Here is a 19,938-nt window from a genome sequence, read left to right as displayed (position 1 = left end):
AGATGAGAGTGGATCTCCATCAGCTGAGGTTGGACAGACACTGTGGGACACTGAGCTTAATGACAGCACAGATCCGCCCGAAGATACGCTGCTAAAGTTTGACCTCAACTGGTTTACTTTCACAAAGAAGTGACTCCTTGCCAAACACGAGGCTGCAGGGGAAACAAGCAGTGTTTAAAGCATCAAGGTGGACAATCACAGCTAAATAGCCCCATCTACTGCTGAGATGTACAAAGACCAGTGGTGGAAAAAGTACTCAGATCCTTTACTTAAGTAGAAGTATCAATACAACAATGAAGAAATACTTCATTATAAGTAAAAGTCCTGCATTAAAAATTCTACTTAATTAAAAGTACAGAAGTATTTTCAGCAAAATGTATCAATATATCAAAAGTACTATGTCTATCAAGTACTATGTCTACAAAAAATGCCCCCTGTGACTTGATATATTATATTACATTATTAGATTGTAATATTGATGCATCCATACCATGTAGCATTTTGCTGTTGTAGCTGGTTTAGATAAAGCTACTTTTAATTACTTTATATACACTTTGGTAGTTTAATCTAGTGATTCCAAAGCTAGAGGTCTGGTCCCCCCAAAAGGTCACAAGATAAAGTCTGGGGGGGTTGTGAGATGGTTAATGGGACAAGAAGAAGAAACAAATTTGTATTAATTATTTTTGTCATTTTTTGACTTTTATCTTTGCATTTTTGTGAAATATTGAATAACTTAAAAAAAAGTAGCCTCAAAAAGTTATTTGAATGAAACCATATAAGAAGTTTAGAGGGGAAGTCATTATTTAGAAGAACTGCTAACAACTCATAAACATCTAAAATGTAGGCCCCAAATAGACACTGCTTTTTGTAAGAGTTCACAAGCCATAAAGTCTGGGAACCACTTGTTTATTTTTTAACATGACTTAAATGTAAGCTTATCATATGTTTCTTTTTATGTAAAATCTAGTAAATGTCACATGAATGTAGTGGAGTAAAAAGTGTGGTGGAGTAGAAGTATAAAGTAGCATAAAATGGAAATAATTAAAGTACAAGTACCTCAAAATTGTACTAAAGTACTTAGTAAATATAGTTAATTACTTTCCACCACTTGTTTAAGACCAGCCACTGGGGTTCCATCACTTTCCTTTATTCATCCAACTGCTCCCTCTGCACTCATTACCAAAGCTGATAAGGTTAAAGGCGCAGGCTAGATAGTATTCAGAGTATAGTGAAAGTGAAATGGTGCAAAAATAATTTTATTGTGTTACCACAACATGAGTACAATCAATGCAAAACATCTCTTGATCTGGCACAAATGAAATGTTACCAGACATGATATGAACAATTACAAACAAGTGAGTTTATTTGTCCTTGATGATGTTGCATAAATTTACATATTTTTGCAATATGAAATACATCAAATGCAATCTGCAAACATAGACAGTATATGTAGTTAGTCCTATATAAAAACACGATCACATGATAGAAAAGTGTAGTTACAGTGGGCTGTCTCATATACAGATACAATGTAAAAGTGTAAACAACTCACAGAACATGAGTCTAAAAGTGTGAGGATAAATATAAAGCGTTAAGTTTAAAGCCAGTAACAAAGAAAGACAACATCAGTGTTCCCTGTAAGCCATAGACATTCTACCCTGATAAATGTCCCTTTAAAACTGATAGCAGGTATTAATATGTTTTAATACGTCCCATTAAATATGCAAAATTAATGCCAGACACCAAAAATGTTGGAAATTGTTGGTTGGAATTGGCAATTTTTAAGTCTATGCAGAAAAAACAACTACTACAGCAGATACATTCTCCCACCAGGGTCATACTGAATATGCCAAGGACCAATAGCAACAAAACAAGATAAATAAAATAAACGTGTTTATTGTATAAAAGTGTAAAGAAAATAAACTCCAATATAAATGAGGAAAAAACCTCTCAAAAGGTAAACAGGTACACAGATAGTTTGGTTAAAAAGGCACCTATAGGTTATGAGTCTGGTGTTTCTATTCCAAAACAGTATTAAGTGAAATAGTGTATGGCACCTATTGTAACTCTTGCTTTGAGAAAATTCCCTCCCTCATCAATAATTCCCTATACTAAAGAAAACAGTAGAAAATATTCTATAAAACCCAAAAAAGTAAACTTTGTAGACTGCATTACCAATTAATTACCTAAATTGGTAATGCCCAATTGTTATTGGGCCCCACATACTGCCATGTACTGGCTATCTGTCACAACATATCAAGTCTGTTGCAAGAAATCTTGGGTGTCCTTTTTGATAGCAATTTATGTTTTGAGCAACATATCGCTGAGCTTGTCCAATCATGTTATTACTATTTTAAATCTCAGTGATGCAGAAACTGTTGTACATGCTTTTATCTCCTCACGCCTTGATAATTGTAACAGCCTGTTCACTTGTCTTAATCAAAAAACGACTGCAGACTGTACAGAACTCAGCTGCTCGGCTTTTAACCAGGACCAAGAGGTACGATCATATCACACCTGTTTTAGCCTCTTTACATTGGCTCCCTATTTGTTTTAGGACTGATTTTAAGATCTTATCGATTACTTTTAATGCTCTTCTTGGCCTGGCTCCAGATTATATTTTAGAACTTTTAATCCCCTGAGTCCAGGATGAAAACTAAGGGGGACAGAGCTTTAGCCATCAGGGCCCAGAGGCTCTGGAACGACTTCTCTTCTCAAAACATGTTTTTATTGGAAAGCATCTCCTGATCTTATTTGAGCTGTCTGTTTATTTTATTGGTTTTTACGTATTTTATGATTCACTGTGGTATTTAATTTCTCTCTCTATGAAACACTTTGTACTTTGTTTTGATAGGTGCTCTATAAATAAAGTTTATTATTATTAAATCCTCTAGAAATTACTGTTATCTTTTTAATAAATATTTTTTTCCTGAACACAATATTTTATTTTAGAGCAAATCTCTTTATATGCAGGTGACAACGTAGTGTATATTTTAAGCATTTTTTGGTTATTACTTTTTTGCGGGCTGCTTGAGTTCCCCCTTGTGGTACTTCTGTCCGATCCCATAGGGGACGTGTGCAGATATGGTTCCCATTTCTTTGGCCCCATCAATGTGGAACATCTGGTCGTCAAAGAAGATGTGTGGTTTTATTTTTTGCAGCAGGGGCCCTTTAGGAGCCCCGGCCAGGAAGAGAGCCTCGTCGATCTCCAGGCCCCAGCTGCGGAGAGTCTTCAGGACGCGAGCCCCGGAGCTGGCAGCGCTGCGGGCCGTGACCAGGAAGGTTCGGATGGGACAGTTCATACGCTCGTTCTTGGCGTAGAATTTTCTCTGGAGCTTCCCCAGAGCCTCCAGGAAACACTTTAAGGGACCCTGAAAGAGCCAAAGAATCAAGTTCATTTAAAAAGTTTTGAGGAGTCTGTGGAGCACCTTTCACTAATTGAAAAACTACTCTGTAAATATGCAATTGCTTTTGGAATGATATTATACATAATACAAGTAAAGAGTAAAACACACACACACACACACACACAAACAAAGGCACACGAGGACAAAAATGATTCCTCAGTTGATTTAGTGTTTAGAACCAGCAGAGCAGGTTCCTAAACCCTGAAGACATTTCCCAGGGCTTGTTTTGCCCCATACAGGTGTTGTTGCTGCTCCTAATAGCTGATAGATTTTGGTGAACTCTTCTTTTCAGATTATGTGTTTCGTATTATCATTTATTTCCTTTGTATTTTGCTGAATCATGTTTTATTTATTAGTTTAGTATTTTTTTCTTAAGTTGAGGGGAGGACCATTGTATAAGCCTGTGGCTTCTTGACATCTCCTGTCACATCTGTTTTATTTCTGTTATCTGGTTTTATGCTGCTGTATACGTATATGTGCAAATAAAAAACAAAACTACGTTTAAGTACATAGAAACAACCAACCTGAGCGAGAGGTTTGTTCTCAAACTCCTTCTCGTGCTTAAAGAAAGAGTCCAGGCCATGTTCCTTCACAATGATTTCCGACTCGTCTGAGAAGAGGACGGCGTCGCCATCAAACGCCACTCTCAGCTGAGTGTCGCTCAGCTGAGTCTCCGTTTGCGGCATAAACATTGTGGCTGCAGCGATGCCTGAAGGAAGGGAGAGGAGGGTTGATGCTTTGCTGGATAATGTGCATCCATCACAATGTTTTATGGAGTCTGAAATTTTATACCAGGCATCTTCAACTTTGTATTTTATTAACAATGTTTTAACTGCCACTGCACGTTAGGTTTTTCTCTGATACCTCTGCCTTTTCATGAAGATTTCAAAATGTAGAGTTTTTACTGACACAGTTCAGCCATGTTGTTAAAGGAAAATTCTGAAATATTGTTTCCTTCCCAAAAGACAACACTACTTCGAGAATACTGCTTTGTTTGAGAATCAGTTATGGTTGTAACACTAAATTCTTCACATTACTGACGCTTGGTAAGAATGAAAGACTTAACAGAAAGTGTAAACCTGTTGGGGTCTGGATATAAATCTATCTAAGTGCAAGAGGGAGCATGCCCATCAAGGCTAGCTCGTTCTGATCATCCACTTCATTATAAATAAATCTGGAGCCTTTAGGTGGTGGTATACGTCAGAAAACTGTCTATTACATGTAGATCATCTAATTTCAATGGTAGCACTAAGTGAGCAACAGAATAACCTATCTATCTGGTTGTTCTTATGCAAGGACAGCAAAATGCAAAATGAAATTTGAAAGATGTTGGTGTGAAAACAGAATCTAACACGTGCCTCCTGTGATAATATGAAAAATTCCCATCACAATATCCCAAAGCCCAAAGTGAGGTTTTTAAATACCATGTTTTGACCAACCAACAGTCAAAAACCCAGATATTCAATGCACAGTGATAGAAAACACATAAAAGCAGCAAATTTACATTTTTACTTTTACAATTGTCAAACAACTAATCCATTAATTTCAGCTCTACATTTGAATGAACATTTCATATCTGTGTGTATTTGGATGACAGGGACCCGTACATCCCGGACTGTCTTCAAGCAGCTCCGTCTTGCAGCACAGTGTGAGAATGAGTCACACACAAAATCAACATGCAAGTGTGCAAATATCAGTGTAGTACAAATACATTACAAGACTGTAACTGTATGTAACTGATGTATTCATTATACAAAAAAAGTAAAAAAAAAAAAAAAAAAAAGGTTGTGTGTAATAGAAATAATCCGACTTACCTTCCTCTATGGCCTCTGTGACTTTCTCTGAGTCCTTGGAGAGGTAAAGGTTTGTCATGTAGGCCTTTAGGTAGCCTGTAGGACTTTTCCCTCCTGTCATACAGAATCTCTCTATGGTCAAATCTGAAAGCATAAAAGCAAGATGGAGATGTGTGAAGAAAGAAATCCCATTCAAATTGCACTGTAACGCCTCTTCTTCATTTCTAGTGTGCAATTACTAGACTGAGTGCTGGTCTCGATTGTGCCTGTTGCTGCAGTGCTAAATAATCAACAATGTTTTGGTTTAGGACGCAGCGTACCGTAGTGATTAATGCTGTTTATGAGGCGCACTCCAACTTGGGCATGGTTGTTAGTCATTAAGACGATGTCAAACAGCTCCTCGCTGTCTGGGTAGAGCTTCCTCAGTCGAGAGTTGACATTCATCAGCGCCTGTGTGTGAGGACAGACATAAAAAAAAAAAAGCCAGGATATTGTGTCAGAGCGTTCAACATGAGCTTACGAGACAAACTTTACAACACTGAACCACAACTTTCTTTCAGTTAAGTCATATAGTTTCCAAAGAGAACAAGGCATTAAAGCAACACTGAAACAAAGGAATGTGCTTTATAAGCCACGAAGGCCTTCATCAGGGTGTCGCACGGTGTTAGCTTATCACAGATATATTGGAATCAGTCTATACGTCTGCTAACAAGCAACAAGTTATTACAGAACAGAAATGCAGAGGACATGTTTGAGGTAGTTTAGAAACTATGATGCTATGACAGTTTGAGGGATCTTTATTAAAAATGTTTATGTTGTGTTTACATACTATCTGGTGATATGTCAGATTCAGATGATCAGATTTGTCAAACTATCAAGTATCTGACTAAAAACTCCGGTATCGGTCAAGCTATACTGCTGACATCACACACTAACTGAACTACACACAACTGTCTAATAATATACTCACGGGCATTAAAACCCACACAGCTGCCAAGCAATACACTGTGTTTTTGCTCAAAAAAGGACAATTAATATACATTTCCAATGGGTGTTGCAGTATCAAATATTAGTCATGAACATACTAAGCAAAAATAGTATATGACAAATGTTAAATATCTTCAAAGTTGGTTAATAGGTACACCTAACAAAAATCAACCCAGTCTAATAAAACAGCCCTGCAAAACATTCTTCTTCCTCAAAGTTTATAATGTTCAGTTTTAGTTGAAACGGTTTTAAAGAGGGGAATTTTCTGGTCATTTTTGAGGCTGTAGTTTGTGGTGCGGTAGTCTTTAAATGAGGAATTTATACATCAGTGAGGAACCTCCATCACATCAGAGGTGGACGACATGACTTCCTGATAGCTAACATTTAAAGAATGAATGAACAGTGTGTCCTATAGGAGAGTCTATTAAAGGAAGTAAGAGTCAAAGTCAAAGACCTGCCTTTACATGACTTACTGAGGTGTGGCCTGAAGTGTAACATCAGAAACTAGACTGTAGGTGTGGATGCAGGGCTTGAAACTATCATGAAGTCTACTATCAAAGATTGCTGTTTGTTTCTGGAAAGCAAGTTTTTCCTGGTGTGGACTGTGACAACTGAATAAATACATTTCAGGGACCACACCCTGCAAACACCCATCAGAGACGTCCAACAAGTAGACAGTCCCGGGGCTCAGGCCTACCTTGACGAAGGGGAAAGCAGCTCCTGGCTTCAGAGGCTCACTTTCATGCTCCAGCTGATAGGTCACGTACTTCTCTACTCCTTCTTCCTCATAGATCTTCCTCTCTGCCACCATGTTGAAGAGGGTGCGAGAGGAGACGGCGATAGTGACAGCATACTGGGGTTTGGGCTGTGAGTGAATGGGAAGGTGGAAAAAGAATAACAACATTAAATGTGCATGCATTACTAAACTTGTTTAGCACGTAAAAGCCACAAATGGTATGCAAGAAAGCATGCGCAGCTAACACAGAAGCTTCAGCAAAATACTTACAGGTCTCGGTTTGTTTGTTTTGAGGTTGTCAAAAAAAGCTTTAGCCGCAGCCCAGTCTTTCTCCTCTCCGCTGTCTTCAGTTGGAGCTGAATGGTTTGGCTTCATTTCACTCATTTTTTTATAAACTCAAGGTCTCAAGACCTTTACAAACCCAGAATAAAGGTGAGGCAGTGGCAGCTAGTACATTTTCCGGAAATTAACTAAAACTAAAAGACAGCCTGGTGGGCGTGTCTTCCAGCAGTGACGTAGGCAAGTCTGGGCTGCACTTGCACTTGGTTGGTTGGGAGAGAGCGAGAGAGAGAGTGGCCAGAAGTATGTGGACACCCGTGGCAAACAGTCATGTTTTAGACAATAGAGTGCTTCCAACTTTGTGGCAGCAGTTTAGGGAACGTCCTTTACTGTTTCAACATGATAATACCCCCAAGCAGAAAGCCAGGTCCATAAAGAACTGGTTTTCCCAGTTTGGTTTTGGAATGCCGACTGCAAGCCAGGCCTTATCGCCCAACCTCAGTGATAAACGTTACTAATGCTCCTGTGGCTGAATGGGAGCAAATCCCTGCAGCCAGGTTACAAAATCTTGTTGAAAGCCTTCCAAGAAGAGCGGACGCTGTTATAGCTGTGTATTAATGCCAATGATTTTGGAATAAGACGTTGAACAATCACATATGGGTGTAATGTTCCGGTGTCCACATAAAGCTCTGATACACTACATGTATCCGAGCTTTGAGTTAGTAATGTAGAGGTTAAGGCAAACTTATCTGTACAGCACCTTTCAAACAGAGGCATTCAAAGTGCTTTACAAAAGGTAAAGAAATGCATTATAACAACATTTAAAATGTCAATATAAAGGAAAGGAACAATTTGATGAAAATGTAGGTAACATTTTCTGAAAAGCATTATTTATTTTATCTGTAGGACAAATATAGAACCCAAAAACAGTATAGGGAAGGCCATGCAGTTTTTGAAATGAGGCAGTCTCTGCTTGGAACGGTTGATGACCACAGACACTCTGGTGTTGAGTATACAATGTAGGGATATTATTTTCATCTGCAACTGCTGTAACATATAATAGCTATAATATAATAACAGTGGCTCAAAATTACATGGATTGTTATCTGCTTATTATAGATGATTACATACAAGAACATCATGTCTTGTGATCCCATGAAAACAATGCTTATAAACTCAACTCCAATTATTCCAATATTGTAGGAAAACAAAACATGTAGGAATAAATACTCTGTTTTGTCTTCTTTCTTCTGAAGAAACTTGCCTGAGAGTGATACTTTGCAAAACTTCCAAAATACTTCATAAAGTCAGAGAGGTCACATTTAAGGTTATACAGAGGTGATACCACCTTAAATCTCCCATTTTAATTACAATACAAACGTGATATGGTGGTCTCAGTCTGTCTGTAAAACCCACACTGTTTACTCTGGGACTGCTACCACAACTTAACTTCAGGAATATATACCTGAAAATCTTCATTTCAATCAATAATAGTTGATGCATTTTTTAAAAATGGCACTGTAACTACAGATCTGCACTGCTGCTGTTCTTGTCTGGTATAAAGTGTGTGTGTATTCTGCTGTTGTTCGATTATTTGTTTATAGTTCTTTCTCATCAAATAAGAAAATCACTTGAAGTTATCAGCAATTTATAAATCTTGCTATTCACATTGAAAACATTAGCAAGCAGTTACTTCCAGAAAGATCTGTAAAAAAGCAGAGAAACTTTAGTCTTGTAGCATTTATTTTCTTTATTCTGCTATTCAGAGCCCAGTTTAATTGAAATTTCATGCATAAACACTTTACCTGAAATTATTTAGATGTGTGTAAAATGTAATGACTGATGTTTTTCTTTTAGTCTTGTATATGTGATACCTAAACATTTCTTGTCATATTTTTGATGTTTGACATAGCAATGTCTTGTCCCATGTGTGATGGGCCAAATGTTTGGTATGACATGTACATAACTAGAATTATTGGTCCACGGTTGTATGCCTCCGCCAACCAATCAAGTCACAGTTTACATCCATGTCTGTCCAGACTCATATAATATATGAATGAATACTTGGAAGGAATTGAATAAAAGGTATAAAGTGTATTTTTTGGCTAAATGGAAGTCATCACTGTATTTATAATGATCCCATTATGATCCCAGTGAATATACATTGTTGAACTGATTAATGAAGGATTATCATAGATGTATTGGCTAAACAGGTACACATGTACTTGAATACTATGTAAAGATGGATTCTTATAGTGTATAGCTGTGGTGCTTTTGTTTTCTCCTGGCATTTTTTGGATGCAAAGCCTCTCTGAGCTGTAGGTGAAACTCACTCACTCACTCACAGGATCACAATTAGCTAGGCGCGCTCCAATACGTTGTTTGCAGTCACGTGATTCCAATGATGCTCGAAATTCAGAATGAGGCAGGAAGTGAAAGGCAGAATGGACGAAACTGTACTGTGCTGGTTATTCAAAACAAGACGGTGTAGTCCCTCATTCGTCCAGGAATGTTCCATCGTAGAAAAGGTTTCGGTCGTAGTCATCTGGACACTGTTTTCAGAATCAAGACGTTTCGGCTCCCATCCGGAAGTCATTCTCAATTGTGAAAATGGTCTAAGAACTCAGAAATTTAAGCTACTCTGTGTTGCTTAGGCCCTAGGGAGGAGTCTTCCTGAGTGTCTGCTGTTTACCCTGCCTAGTTTCACCTGAAACTGACCTTCTTTTGTTTCCATGATGGCCCAGTAATCAGGCCTATTGTTTTCTGGCTGCACCTCCCTCATCACTGTTAAGTACCTGATTAGCATAAGATTGGCTTGACCATGGTGTTAATACACTGTGGTAAATGGTTGGTAAGTTGAATCTCAGGCTCTCGGAAAAGAACGGGGCCATAACATCCAGCTCCCTTCAAAGAGCCGTGATTCCCATCACTACTAACAGTGTTGGCAGGATTGAGAATAGTTATGAAATATAAAACAGCTAACTGGCAGAATAAGCTTTTACAGGAATTCAAATGAGGCTTTTGCATATCATTGGATCCCTTTATTTGTAATCGTGCTGTCATCTGTCAATGAGCTGTCATCTGTCTGTGCTCTCTCGGTGGATCAGTCGATGTGACTATCTTCCGCTGCGCAGAGGATTGTGGGTCAGAAGAGCCAGAAAAGCATGCTGGCCAGATCAAAGCATTGTACACTGTAAGATATAAAATGTTTTTTTGTCTTTTTGGGTTTCTTGTTATATTTCTTTTATACTTTATTTCGATTTCACTTTTTTAAGTCTAAATGATGTTTTCTGGTGATGTGTTCCCCCTTCTCATTCTTCTGTACCATATACTTTAGGAAATGTATACAAAAGTGGGGTTTCTCTGGTTGTTCCTCCTCTCTGTAAAACCCCAATCTAGTTAAACAGGAGCGCCCTCTTGTGGCTTCTTTCATCATGTACATGTAAGATGAGAGTGGATCTCCATCAGCTGAGGTTGGACAGACACTGTGGGACACTGAGCTTAATGACAGCACAGATCCGCCCGAAGATACGCTGCTAAAGTTTGACCTCAACTGGTTTACTTTCACAAAGAAGTGACTCCTTGCCAAACACGAGGCTGCAGGGGAAACAAGCAGTGTTTAAAGCATCAAGGTGGACAATCACAGCTAAATAGCCCCATCTACTGCTGAGATGTACAAAGACCAGTGGTGGGAAAAGTACTCAGATCCTTTACTTAAGTAGAAGTATCAATACAACAATGTAGAAATACTTCATTATAAGTAAAAGTCCTGCATTAAAAATTCTACTTAATTAAAAGTACAGAAGTATTATCAGCAAAATGTATCAATATATCAAAAGTAAAAGTACTCGTCTACAAAAAATGCCCCCTAAGTCTGGGGGTTCTTGAGATGATTAATGGGATAGACAAGAAGAAAAAAAAGTTCTCTGACACAAATTTTTCTTTGACTTTTCTCTAATTTTTTGTGAAATATTGGGATAGTGTTACCATTTTGGGCCATGAAAAGGTATTTAAATGAAATCATATTAAAAGTTTTGAGGGGAAAAGTGCTGTACTTTGTAACTTTGTTTGGAAAGATGCAAAATAAATGAAGTTATTATCTAAAACACATCAAGGGGCCGCAAATAGACAGTGCTAAGTGTAAGAGTTCACAAGCCATAAAGTTTGGGAACCATATGTTGTTTTTTAATGTAAAATCTAGTAAATGTCACATGAATGTGGTGGAGTAGAAGCATAAAATGGAAATACTCAATTAAAGTACAAGTACCTCAAAATTGTACTAAAGTACTTTAGTAAATGTATTTAATTACTTTCCACCACTTGTTTAAGACCAGCCACTGGGGTTCCATCACATTCCTTTATTCATCCAACTGCTCCCTCTGCACTCATTACCAAAGCTGATAAGGTTAAAAAACATTGGACAAAAACTGATAGCAGGTAATAATATGTTTTAATACGTCCCATTAAATATGCAAAATTAATGCCAGACACCAAAAATGTTGGAAATTGTTGGTTGGAATTGGCAATTTTTACCAGGTGATTTTTAAGTCTATGCAGAAAAAACAACTACTACAGCAGATACATTCTCCCACCAGGGTCATACTGAATATGCCAAGGACCAATAGCAACAAAACAAGATAAATAAAATAAACGTGTTTATTGTATAAAAGTGTAAAGAAAATAAACTCCAATATAAATGAGGAAAAAACCTCTCAAAAGGTAAACAGGTACACAGATAGTTTGGTTAAAAAGGCACCTATAGGTTATGAGTCTGGTGTTTCTATTCCAAAACAGTATTAAGTGAAATAGTGTATGGCACCTATTGTAACTCTTGCTTTGAGAAAATTCCCTCCCTCATCAATAATTCCCTATACTAAAGAAAACAGTAGAAAATATTCTATAAAACCCAAAAAAGTAAACTTTGTAGACTGCATTACCAATTAATTACCTAAATACGAAATTTTTAAAGGAGAGTATTTTTTTAATAAATATTTTTTCCTGAATACAACATTTTACTTTGGAGCAAATCTCTTTATATGCAGGTGACAACGTAGTGCATTTTTTGTTTTTTTACTTTTTTGCGGGCTGCTTGAGTTCCCCCTTGTGGTACTTCTGTCCGATCCCATAGGGGACGTGTGCAGATATGGTTCCCATTTCTTTGGCCCCGTCAATGTGGAACATCTGGTCGTCAAAGAAGATGTGTGGTTTTATTTTCTGCAGCAGGGGCCCTTTAGGAGCCCCGGCCAGGAAGAGAGCCTCGTCGATCTCCAGGCCCCAGCTGCGGAGAGTCTTCAGGACGCGGGCCCCGGAGGTGGCAGCACCTCGGGACGTGACCAGGAAGGTTCGGATGGGACAGTTCATACGCTCGTTCTTGGCGTAGAATTTTCTCTGGAGCTTCCCCAGAGCCTCCAGGAAACACTTTAAGGGACCCTGAAAGAGCCAAAGAATCAAGTTCATTTAAAAAGTTTTCATTTTCAAACTTGTAGTCTTCAGCCCCAACCAACACTGACTCAAATGAGATCACTTGAGGCAATTTAATCACACTTTAGGCTTCAGGCTTTATATAACTTTTTTCACATATACAGTAGTACTCCCCGATACCTGTAAGCAGACTTGGATTTGTACAATTGCTGGATTTACCATTTAAATTAGGACTTAAAATGGAAAAACAAACAATCCTTTGCAGTGAATTTGCAGCTACATCAAACATTAATTTATTAGGGTTCCATCAACTGAGAGCAGATACATTTGGAGACAAAACAATGATAGTTAGTACTTTCTATTTATATTGAATATCTCTGAGTTTATCCTTGTCAGGGTTGAAACAGAATTTCGGCCATCATAGACCAATGCAACTATCCACCGAAATCCAGACCGAGGAATTAAGCGGGTAAATGGCCGAGTGAAACACTACATCTGCAGTATTCAATGAAGAATTAACTGAGAAGAAAACTCAACAATCCACAAAATCTAAATATATATCTCTGTATTTTGACAGAATGTTTCTGTAGCTGCATTGGATAACACAACTATATACATTAAGATCAATATCAGGCTGATAGCAGTTCACGCCTTGTATTTATTCGGTATTTTTATGAAGATACAGTATTTTCTGGATATACAGTCTGCACACAAAGTCTCTCTCCATGAGGTGCCAGTGATGTTTAAGTAGATAGAAACAAGACTAGGTCGAAATCTAGTATATGGCTGGACCGTGTATGGTCATTGTGCTAAATGGTGGCCAAATTGTTACACGGATAGTCGGTGGTCGGTGGTTTCCAATGGGGAAACTCCAACACTTGATCGACCAATGGTGTAATTTCATCACTGAGTAAGTCATGGACAGAGTTTCCCGTTCATAGGGCTGGCCTCGTTCTAAGCCAACCACCATCAGTTACCTTACGGAGAGGTTCGTTTTCAAACTCCTTCTCATTGGCATTGAAAGCGTCCAGGCCTTTTTCCTTCATAATGATCTCCGACTCGTCTGAGAAGAGGACGGCGTCGCCATCAAACGCCACTCTCAGCTGAGTGTCGCTCAGCTGAGTCTCCGTTTGCGGCATAAACATTGTGGCTGCAGCGATGCCTGAAGGAAGGGAGAGGAGGGTTGATGCTTTGCTGGATAGTGTGCATCCATCACAATGTTTTATGGAGTCTGAAATTTGATACCAGCCATCTTCAACTTTCTATTTTATTAACAATGTTGATACCTCTGCCTTTTCATGAAGATTTCAAAATGTAGAGTTTTTACTGACACAGTTCAGCCATGTTGTTAAAGGAAAATTCTGAAATATTGTTTCCTTCCCAAAAGACAACACTACTTCGAGAATACTGATAATAATCAGTTATGGTTGTAACACTAAATTCTTCACATTACTGACGCTTGGTAAGAATGAAAGACTTAACAGAAAGTGTAAACCTGTTGGGGTCTGGATATAAATCTATCTAAGTGCAAGAGGGAGCATGCCCATCAAGGCTAGCTCGTTCTGATCATCCACTTCATTATAAATAAATCTGGAGCCTTTAGGTGGTGGTATACGTCAGAAAACTGTCTATTACGTGTAGATCATCTAATTTCAATGGTAGCACTAAGTGAGCAACAGAATAACCTATCTATCTATCTGGTTGTTCTTAAGCAAGGACAGATGCAAACGCCTCATGTGATAACAGCCTGTCACCAAAATGTGTTATAAACAAATAATTCCCATCACAATTCTCCAGAGCCCAAATCCTCATATTTTTAATCAATTAATTTCAGCACTACATTTGAATAGACAGAATAGATATTTCATATCTGTTTGTTATGTGTGTATTTGGATGACAGGGAGCCTTAAATCACGTTGTCTTCAACCAGCTCCAAATACATCAATGCTGCAGAAAGTATTTATTATACAAAACGGTTTTTAAAAAAAGGTTGTGTGTAATAAAAATAATCCGACTTACCTTCCTCTATGGCCTCTGTGACTTTCTCTGAGTCCTTGGAGAGGTAAAGTTTTGTCTTGTAGGCCTCTAGGTAGCCTGTAGGACTTTTCCCTCCTGTCATACAGAATCTATCTATGGTCAAATCTGAAAGCATAAAAGCAAGATGGAGACGTGTGAAGAAAGAAATCCCATTCAAAGTGCACTGTAACGCCTCTTCTTCATTTCTAGTGTGCAATTACTAGACTGAGTGCTGGTCTCGATTGTGCCTGTTGCTGCAGTGCTAAATAATCAACAATGTTTTGGTTTAGGACGCAGCGTACCGTAGTGATTAATGCTGTTTATGAGGCGCACTCCAACTTGGGCATGGCTGTTAGTCATTAAGACGATGTCAAACAGCTCCTCGCTGTCTGGGTAGAGCTTCCACAGTTGAGAGTTGACATTCATCAGCGCCTGTGTGAGGACAGGCATAAAACATAACATGAAAACAAAAAACATAGCCGTAATAGAATAAAAATAATAAATGAAGCATAATAAATAAATAAAAACTAGAATCAGATGAAATCTGGGAAGGCGGTGCGATAAAAGTACATTTTAAGCTTAGATTTAAAAGAAGCCACTGACTCAGCCTGACGTATTTCCTCGGGCAGGGAGTTCCAGAGTCTCTGGGCTCTTATTTCAAAAGCTTTGTCCCCCTTACTCTTCAGCCGAGAGACTGGAACACATAAAAGGCCCCCTGCCAGAGGATCTCAATATGTGAGCAGGGTCGTACGGGGATAAAAGATTAGAGATATACTGAGGAGTTAGACCATTAAGTGACCAAAAGCACCTTCAAATCAATTCTAAAACGTAGGGAAAGCCAGTGTAAAGAGGCTAAAATCGAGGTGATGTGATCAAACCTGTTTACTTTGGTTAAAAGCCTGGCAGCTGAGTTCTTTACTGTCTGTAGTCAGTCTACGGTTTTTCCTATTTAGGCATGTAAAAAGGCTGTTACAGTAATCCAGGCGTGATGAGATAAAAGTATGTAAAATAGTTTCTGTGTCTTTAAAACTTAACATAGGACGAATTCTGGCAGTGTTCCCGAGTCGATAAAAGCAAGTTTATATAAGTTTATATAACGTGCTGCTTAATGCTTCAATTACAGTCACACAAGATGCCAAGATTTCTAGCAACAGGCTTTATGCACTCAGACAGGTGCCCAGTAGATGGCAGTATTTGACTGTTTGTGTTACTGGAGCCAATGATAGTTTCTGTTTTTGCTGAGTTCAATTGAAGAAAGTTATTTGACATCCAGTTCCTCACATCTAGGAACTCCTGTAAAGAACTCAAGACTCAGCATACTGATGTCAGTTGGCTTAACGGGTGTCGTCCAACTCTGCGTCGTCAGCATAACAGTGATCGGAAACACCATGTCTACGAATTATATTACCTAGTGGGAGCATATAAAGAGAGAATAAAAGTGGTCCAAAAATTGACCCTTGAGGTATCCCATATTTGACAGTAGCAAAATGACTACCTATGGTTGTTAATGGATGCACAGAATTTTCTGTCTGAAAGATAAGATTTGATCCAACTCAGTACAGTGCCTGATATGCCCACCCATTTCCTCAATCTGACCAATAAAATTCCATGATCAATCGTGTCAAAAGCAGCACTCAAATCAAGTAGTATAGAACACATGCCAGCATCATTGGTCATTTAAAGGTCATTAGTGACCTTAAGGAGGGCAGTCTCTGTGCTGTGGTGCTGATGAAAACCAGACTGGATGGTTTCAAAGATATTGTTTGAATTGCATTAATTAAAAGCTTTGTTGGCATAACATCCAATGAGGGTAACTTGTTCTGGGAACTCAGTGAAAATTATACAGGCCAATATATTGGCCCTGATAGACTCTACTTTCTCTGTAAAGTAAATGTAAAAAATTTCATAGTCAGCATCACATTCAGCATGAACATTTGGACGATATAGATTTACTAGCTGATCGATAGTCTTGAATAAAAACCTGGGATTGTGATGATTTTCAGATATGTGATTTGAGAAGTAGCGTGTTCTTGCATCTTTCACCAATCTGTTATAATTACTGTAAGTAGAAGGTCCAGAAAATTTTATTCAGCGACTTACAAGAAGTGCATTCAACCATGTGGATACTACCCAAAAATGTAACATGTAACAAAAATAATGGATGGTGATATGTGATTTTTGTTTTTCCTGGACCTTTCCCGTTGTTTGGACTTTTGGACTTTTCTGCCTGGTCTTGGATTTGTTTGCCTGTTTGGACTGCTTCTTTGGATTTGACTTGCCTGCCTCACCATCCCATAAGCCTTTTATTTGTTTGGGTCCTATTCTCTGTGTTCCTGAGTACCTTGCCTGACACACACCCGTAAACAACTTTCCAATCTTTCCCCAATCTCCAAGGGGAATGTAAGACTGTTTGAGGGCAGTTTGCAGTTCATTCCATTTAAAAAAGGTACATAGTACCTGAAACCAGTTCTGCCAACATTAGTGCGTACATGAGGGATTTCTAAGGTTAGGTAGTTACTGGATTGTGTACTGTAGTTATTAGATTTAAATGAGAGAAGAGATGTGAGGTAGTTTGGAAGCTTCAACAGTAGAGCTTTATAGACATGAGATGGCTATTTTTTCTTGTCATTCAGGGTTTGTTGCCAAGTGAAAGCCTGCTTGTACTGCACCTAGATTCCTGTGGAAGTGTGCCCATTGCATGAAGAAGCTCTCTGCCTCTCCCATGCAATGGCACTCCTAATGTGATCTTCCCCTTCCTTGTGTTCCTAGTGCATGAATTAGCTCACTCTTTGATTGCAAGTAATAGGTTTCCTGATTAATACATAGTGTTGTAACAAAGCCTTTATTTTTATATTTTAGAACATACTATAGATTATAATAAGTGTTGATGGACATACATGAGTCAAGAAAATGGGTATGCTCTCTGTACACACATAATACCAACTGCTGTGGGCTTTGATTTGTTTTACCAAAGGTCAGGGGGTGCTCGCTTATTGCAGAGTCATGTGTTCCATTTTAATCAAAGAAACATTGAATTTATGATCCAGAAACACACGAAAGTTTGTATTTCGTTGAACAGAGCCTGGGAAGTTTTGTGATAAACTCTCTGTCTAAATAAAAGACAGAAAATATGCTCTTCCCAGCAGTCATAGCTCTCTGACTGGATCCTCTTGTTTTAGTTTCACAAAAACAACCATATCCTTTTCTTTATCCAATTTATTCAAGGACAGTTGATGTTTTTGTGTCTTTAATCTGAAGTTTCCTTGTGTAATGGCGCTCTCAGGGTGGATTTGAGTCATTGAGTAGTTGTATAACAGCCAAAGGAATACAAGACCATTTTACAGCAACAGGGTGCAATCACTACAGGGTGATAATACCAATGAACAAGTTGCAAAACACATTCAAGAGTAGTCTGAGGACCACCAGGCCTGCACAATCACCGGCACCAACATCAATCAACCTTTAAGGGAGGTTGTACAGTAGTTTTCCACCTCCTTCATCCTTCAAAAACCCTGGATTTTCTTGCTGAAGACCGATGTGATTTTTTTAAATGCGGAATATATAAATCAATGAGGAACCTCCATCACATCAGAGGTGGACGACATGACTTCCTGATATCTAACATTTAAAGAATGAATGAACAGTGTGTCCTATAGGAGAGTCTATTAAAGGAAGTAAGAGTCAAAAGTCAAAGACCTGCCTTTACATGACTTACTGAGGTGTGGCCTGAGTTGTAACATCAGAAACTAGACTGTAGTTCATGAAGTCTATTATCAAAGATTACTGTTTGTTTCTGGAAAGCAAATTTTTCCAGGTGTGGACTGTGACAACTGAATAAATACATTTCAGGGACCAGATACTGCAAACACCCATCAGAGACGTCCAGCAAGTAGACAGTCCCGGGGCTCAGGCCTACCTTGACGAAGGGGAAAGCAGCTCCTGGCTTCAGAGGTTCGCTTTCATGCTCCAGCTGATAAGTCACGTACTTCTCTACTCCTTCTTCCGCATAGATCTTCCTCTCTGCCACCATGTTGAAGAGGGTGCGAGAGGAGACGACGATAGTGACAGCATCCTTGTGTTTGGGCTGTGAGGTGATGTAAAAGTAGTAAAAACTTTAAATAAATAGTAAAATAATAGTAGGCTTATTTAGCACTTAAAAAGCCACAAATATGTAAGGGATAATTTACAGCAAGCAGGTCATTGTTGCAAAATTAACCCAGGTGATTCTGCATCACCCCGATTGAATTTATTTAAAAATGATTTTAAAATGTTCTTTTGCTACAGGACTTCTTTCTGCAGATTGATATGATTAGACTCCATAGTCTATGATCAGAACTGCATCTATAGCAACGATCTACTCTTGAGAAATAACAGACCGTAGTATTCAACAAAGCCGTGTAATAATATGCAATAAAGTATGTGCAGCTAACACACAAGCTTATGGTAATAAGCTTTTCTGCAAAATACTTACACATTTCGGTATTTTTTTTAAGCTGTCAATTAAAGTCGCAGGCTGGCCTTTTTCCTTTCTGCCGTCTTCAGTTGGAGCTGAAACGCTCTGCTTCATTTCACTCATTTCTATAAACTTCTGTGTGCCCTAAGACCTTAACTGTTGTAGTTTGTCAAGCAGGGTGGCCACCAAAAGCAGACAATGGTGGCAGGCTGGTACAGTTCTATGATTTAATGAACAAAAACAAACAAACGAACAGGGAAGCAGTCCAGCAAAGGTAAACAAGTCCAATTTAGTAAGCAATAAACAGAATCCAAAGCACGGTTGAAGAGAGGAAAAAAAACACAGGAAACAAATGCCAGAACACTTGACATAAAGACAAAAACAAACTGACAAAGAAACAAGGGAAGCACAGAAACTATATACACTCAGGTGGGGGCATAACAAGACACAGGTAAACTAATCAGGGATCAGGGCGTGGCAGATCAAAAGTGGAGGAGAAAACCACACAAAGACAGGAAGTAAAACTACAAGACACATGAGCAGAGTTGTGTACAAAATAAAACAGGAAATGATTAAACTAAACCCAAAACCAAAACATTAACAAACTCTGATTAAAAGGTGAGGCAGCAGCTAGTAAACTTCACAGAAATATATTTTTAAAAATGCCTGGTGGGCAACTCCTCCAGCAGTGACACATGCAGGTCACCCAACCCAAGAGCAGACAGGGTGATTTCAATTATTAGGCAGGCAGACAGGTACAGGGAGGCAGGCAGATTCAGGTGTAGGTACAGGTGCAGGGTCAGGGTCAGGTGGCTTGAAAGCAAAGGCAACATTGCAACTTTGACAATC

The 19,938-nt window shown here is 38.6% G+C and overlaps 2 protein-coding genes across 2 annotated transcripts; both read right to left on the bottom strand.

Moving 5' to 3' along the window:
• Positions 1–1,240: 1,240 nt before the first annotated feature.
• Positions 1,241–7,412, bottom strand: LOC122863233 (cytosolic 5'-nucleotidase 1A-like). Its single transcript, XM_044169516.1, has 6 exons — positions 7,191–7,412; positions 6,882–7,049; positions 5,518–5,647; positions 5,219–5,341; positions 3,929–4,113; positions 1,241–3,368 (listed from the first exon to the last, which is right to left on the bottom strand). Exons 1-6 carry the CDS (start codon positions 7,302–7,304, stop codon positions 3,009–3,011), a joined length of 1,080 nt encoding a protein of 359 aa, XP_044025451.1. The 5' UTR covers positions 7,305–7,412; the 3' UTR covers positions 1,241–3,008.
• LOC122863234 (cytosolic 5'-nucleotidase 1A-like) lies at positions 1,241–19,488 on the bottom strand. Its single transcript, XM_044169517.1, has 7 exons — positions 19,108–19,488; positions 18,553–18,720; positions 14,939–15,068; positions 14,640–14,762; positions 13,598–13,782; positions 12,148–12,629; positions 1,241–2,183 (listed from the first exon to the last, which is right to left on the bottom strand). Exons 1-6 carry the CDS (start codon positions 19,210–19,212, stop codon positions 12,270–12,272), a joined length of 1,071 nt encoding a protein of 356 aa, XP_044025452.1. The 5' UTR covers positions 19,213–19,488; the 3' UTR covers positions 1,241–2,183; positions 12,148–12,269.
• Between the last annotated feature and the right edge of the window lie 450 nt (positions 19,489–19,938).

Source organism: Siniperca chuatsi, linkage group LG16, assembly GCF_020085105.1.
Source record: "Siniperca chuatsi isolate FFG_IHB_CAS linkage group LG16, ASM2008510v1, whole genome shotgun sequence".
NCBI classification, from domain to species: domain Eukaryota; kingdom Metazoa; phylum Chordata; class Actinopteri; order Centrarchiformes; family Sinipercidae; genus Siniperca; species Siniperca chuatsi.
This window is presented reverse-complemented; position numbering and strand designations above follow the sequence as displayed.

Bases quoted from the DNA above. Each gene is read 5' to 3' on its own strand.
- LOC122863233 (XM_044169516.1), bottom strand. From the start codon at position 7,304: ATGAGTGAAATGAAGCCAAACCATTCAGCTCCAACTGAAGACAGCGGA. The intron at 5,648-6,881 runs GTAGGCCTGAGC...CCTCACACACAG, and splicing joins CTGCTTTCCCCTTCGTCAAG to GCGCTGATGAATGTCAACTC. The intron at 5,342-5,517 runs GTACGCTGCGTC...TTATGCTTTCAG, and splicing joins AAACAGCATTAATCACTACG to ATTTGACCATAGAGAGATTC.
- LOC122863234 (XM_044169517.1), bottom strand. From the start codon at position 19,212: ATGAGTGAAATGAAGCAGAGCGTTTCAGCTCCAACTGAAGACGGCAGA. The intron at 18,721-19,107 runs GTAAGTATTTTG...ATCACCTCACAG, and splicing joins TAAAAAAAATACCGAAATGT to CCCAAACACAAGGATGCTGT. The intron at 14,763-14,938 runs GTACGCTGCGTC...TTATGCTTTCAG, and splicing joins AAACAGCATTAATCACTACG to ATTTGACCATAGATAGATTC.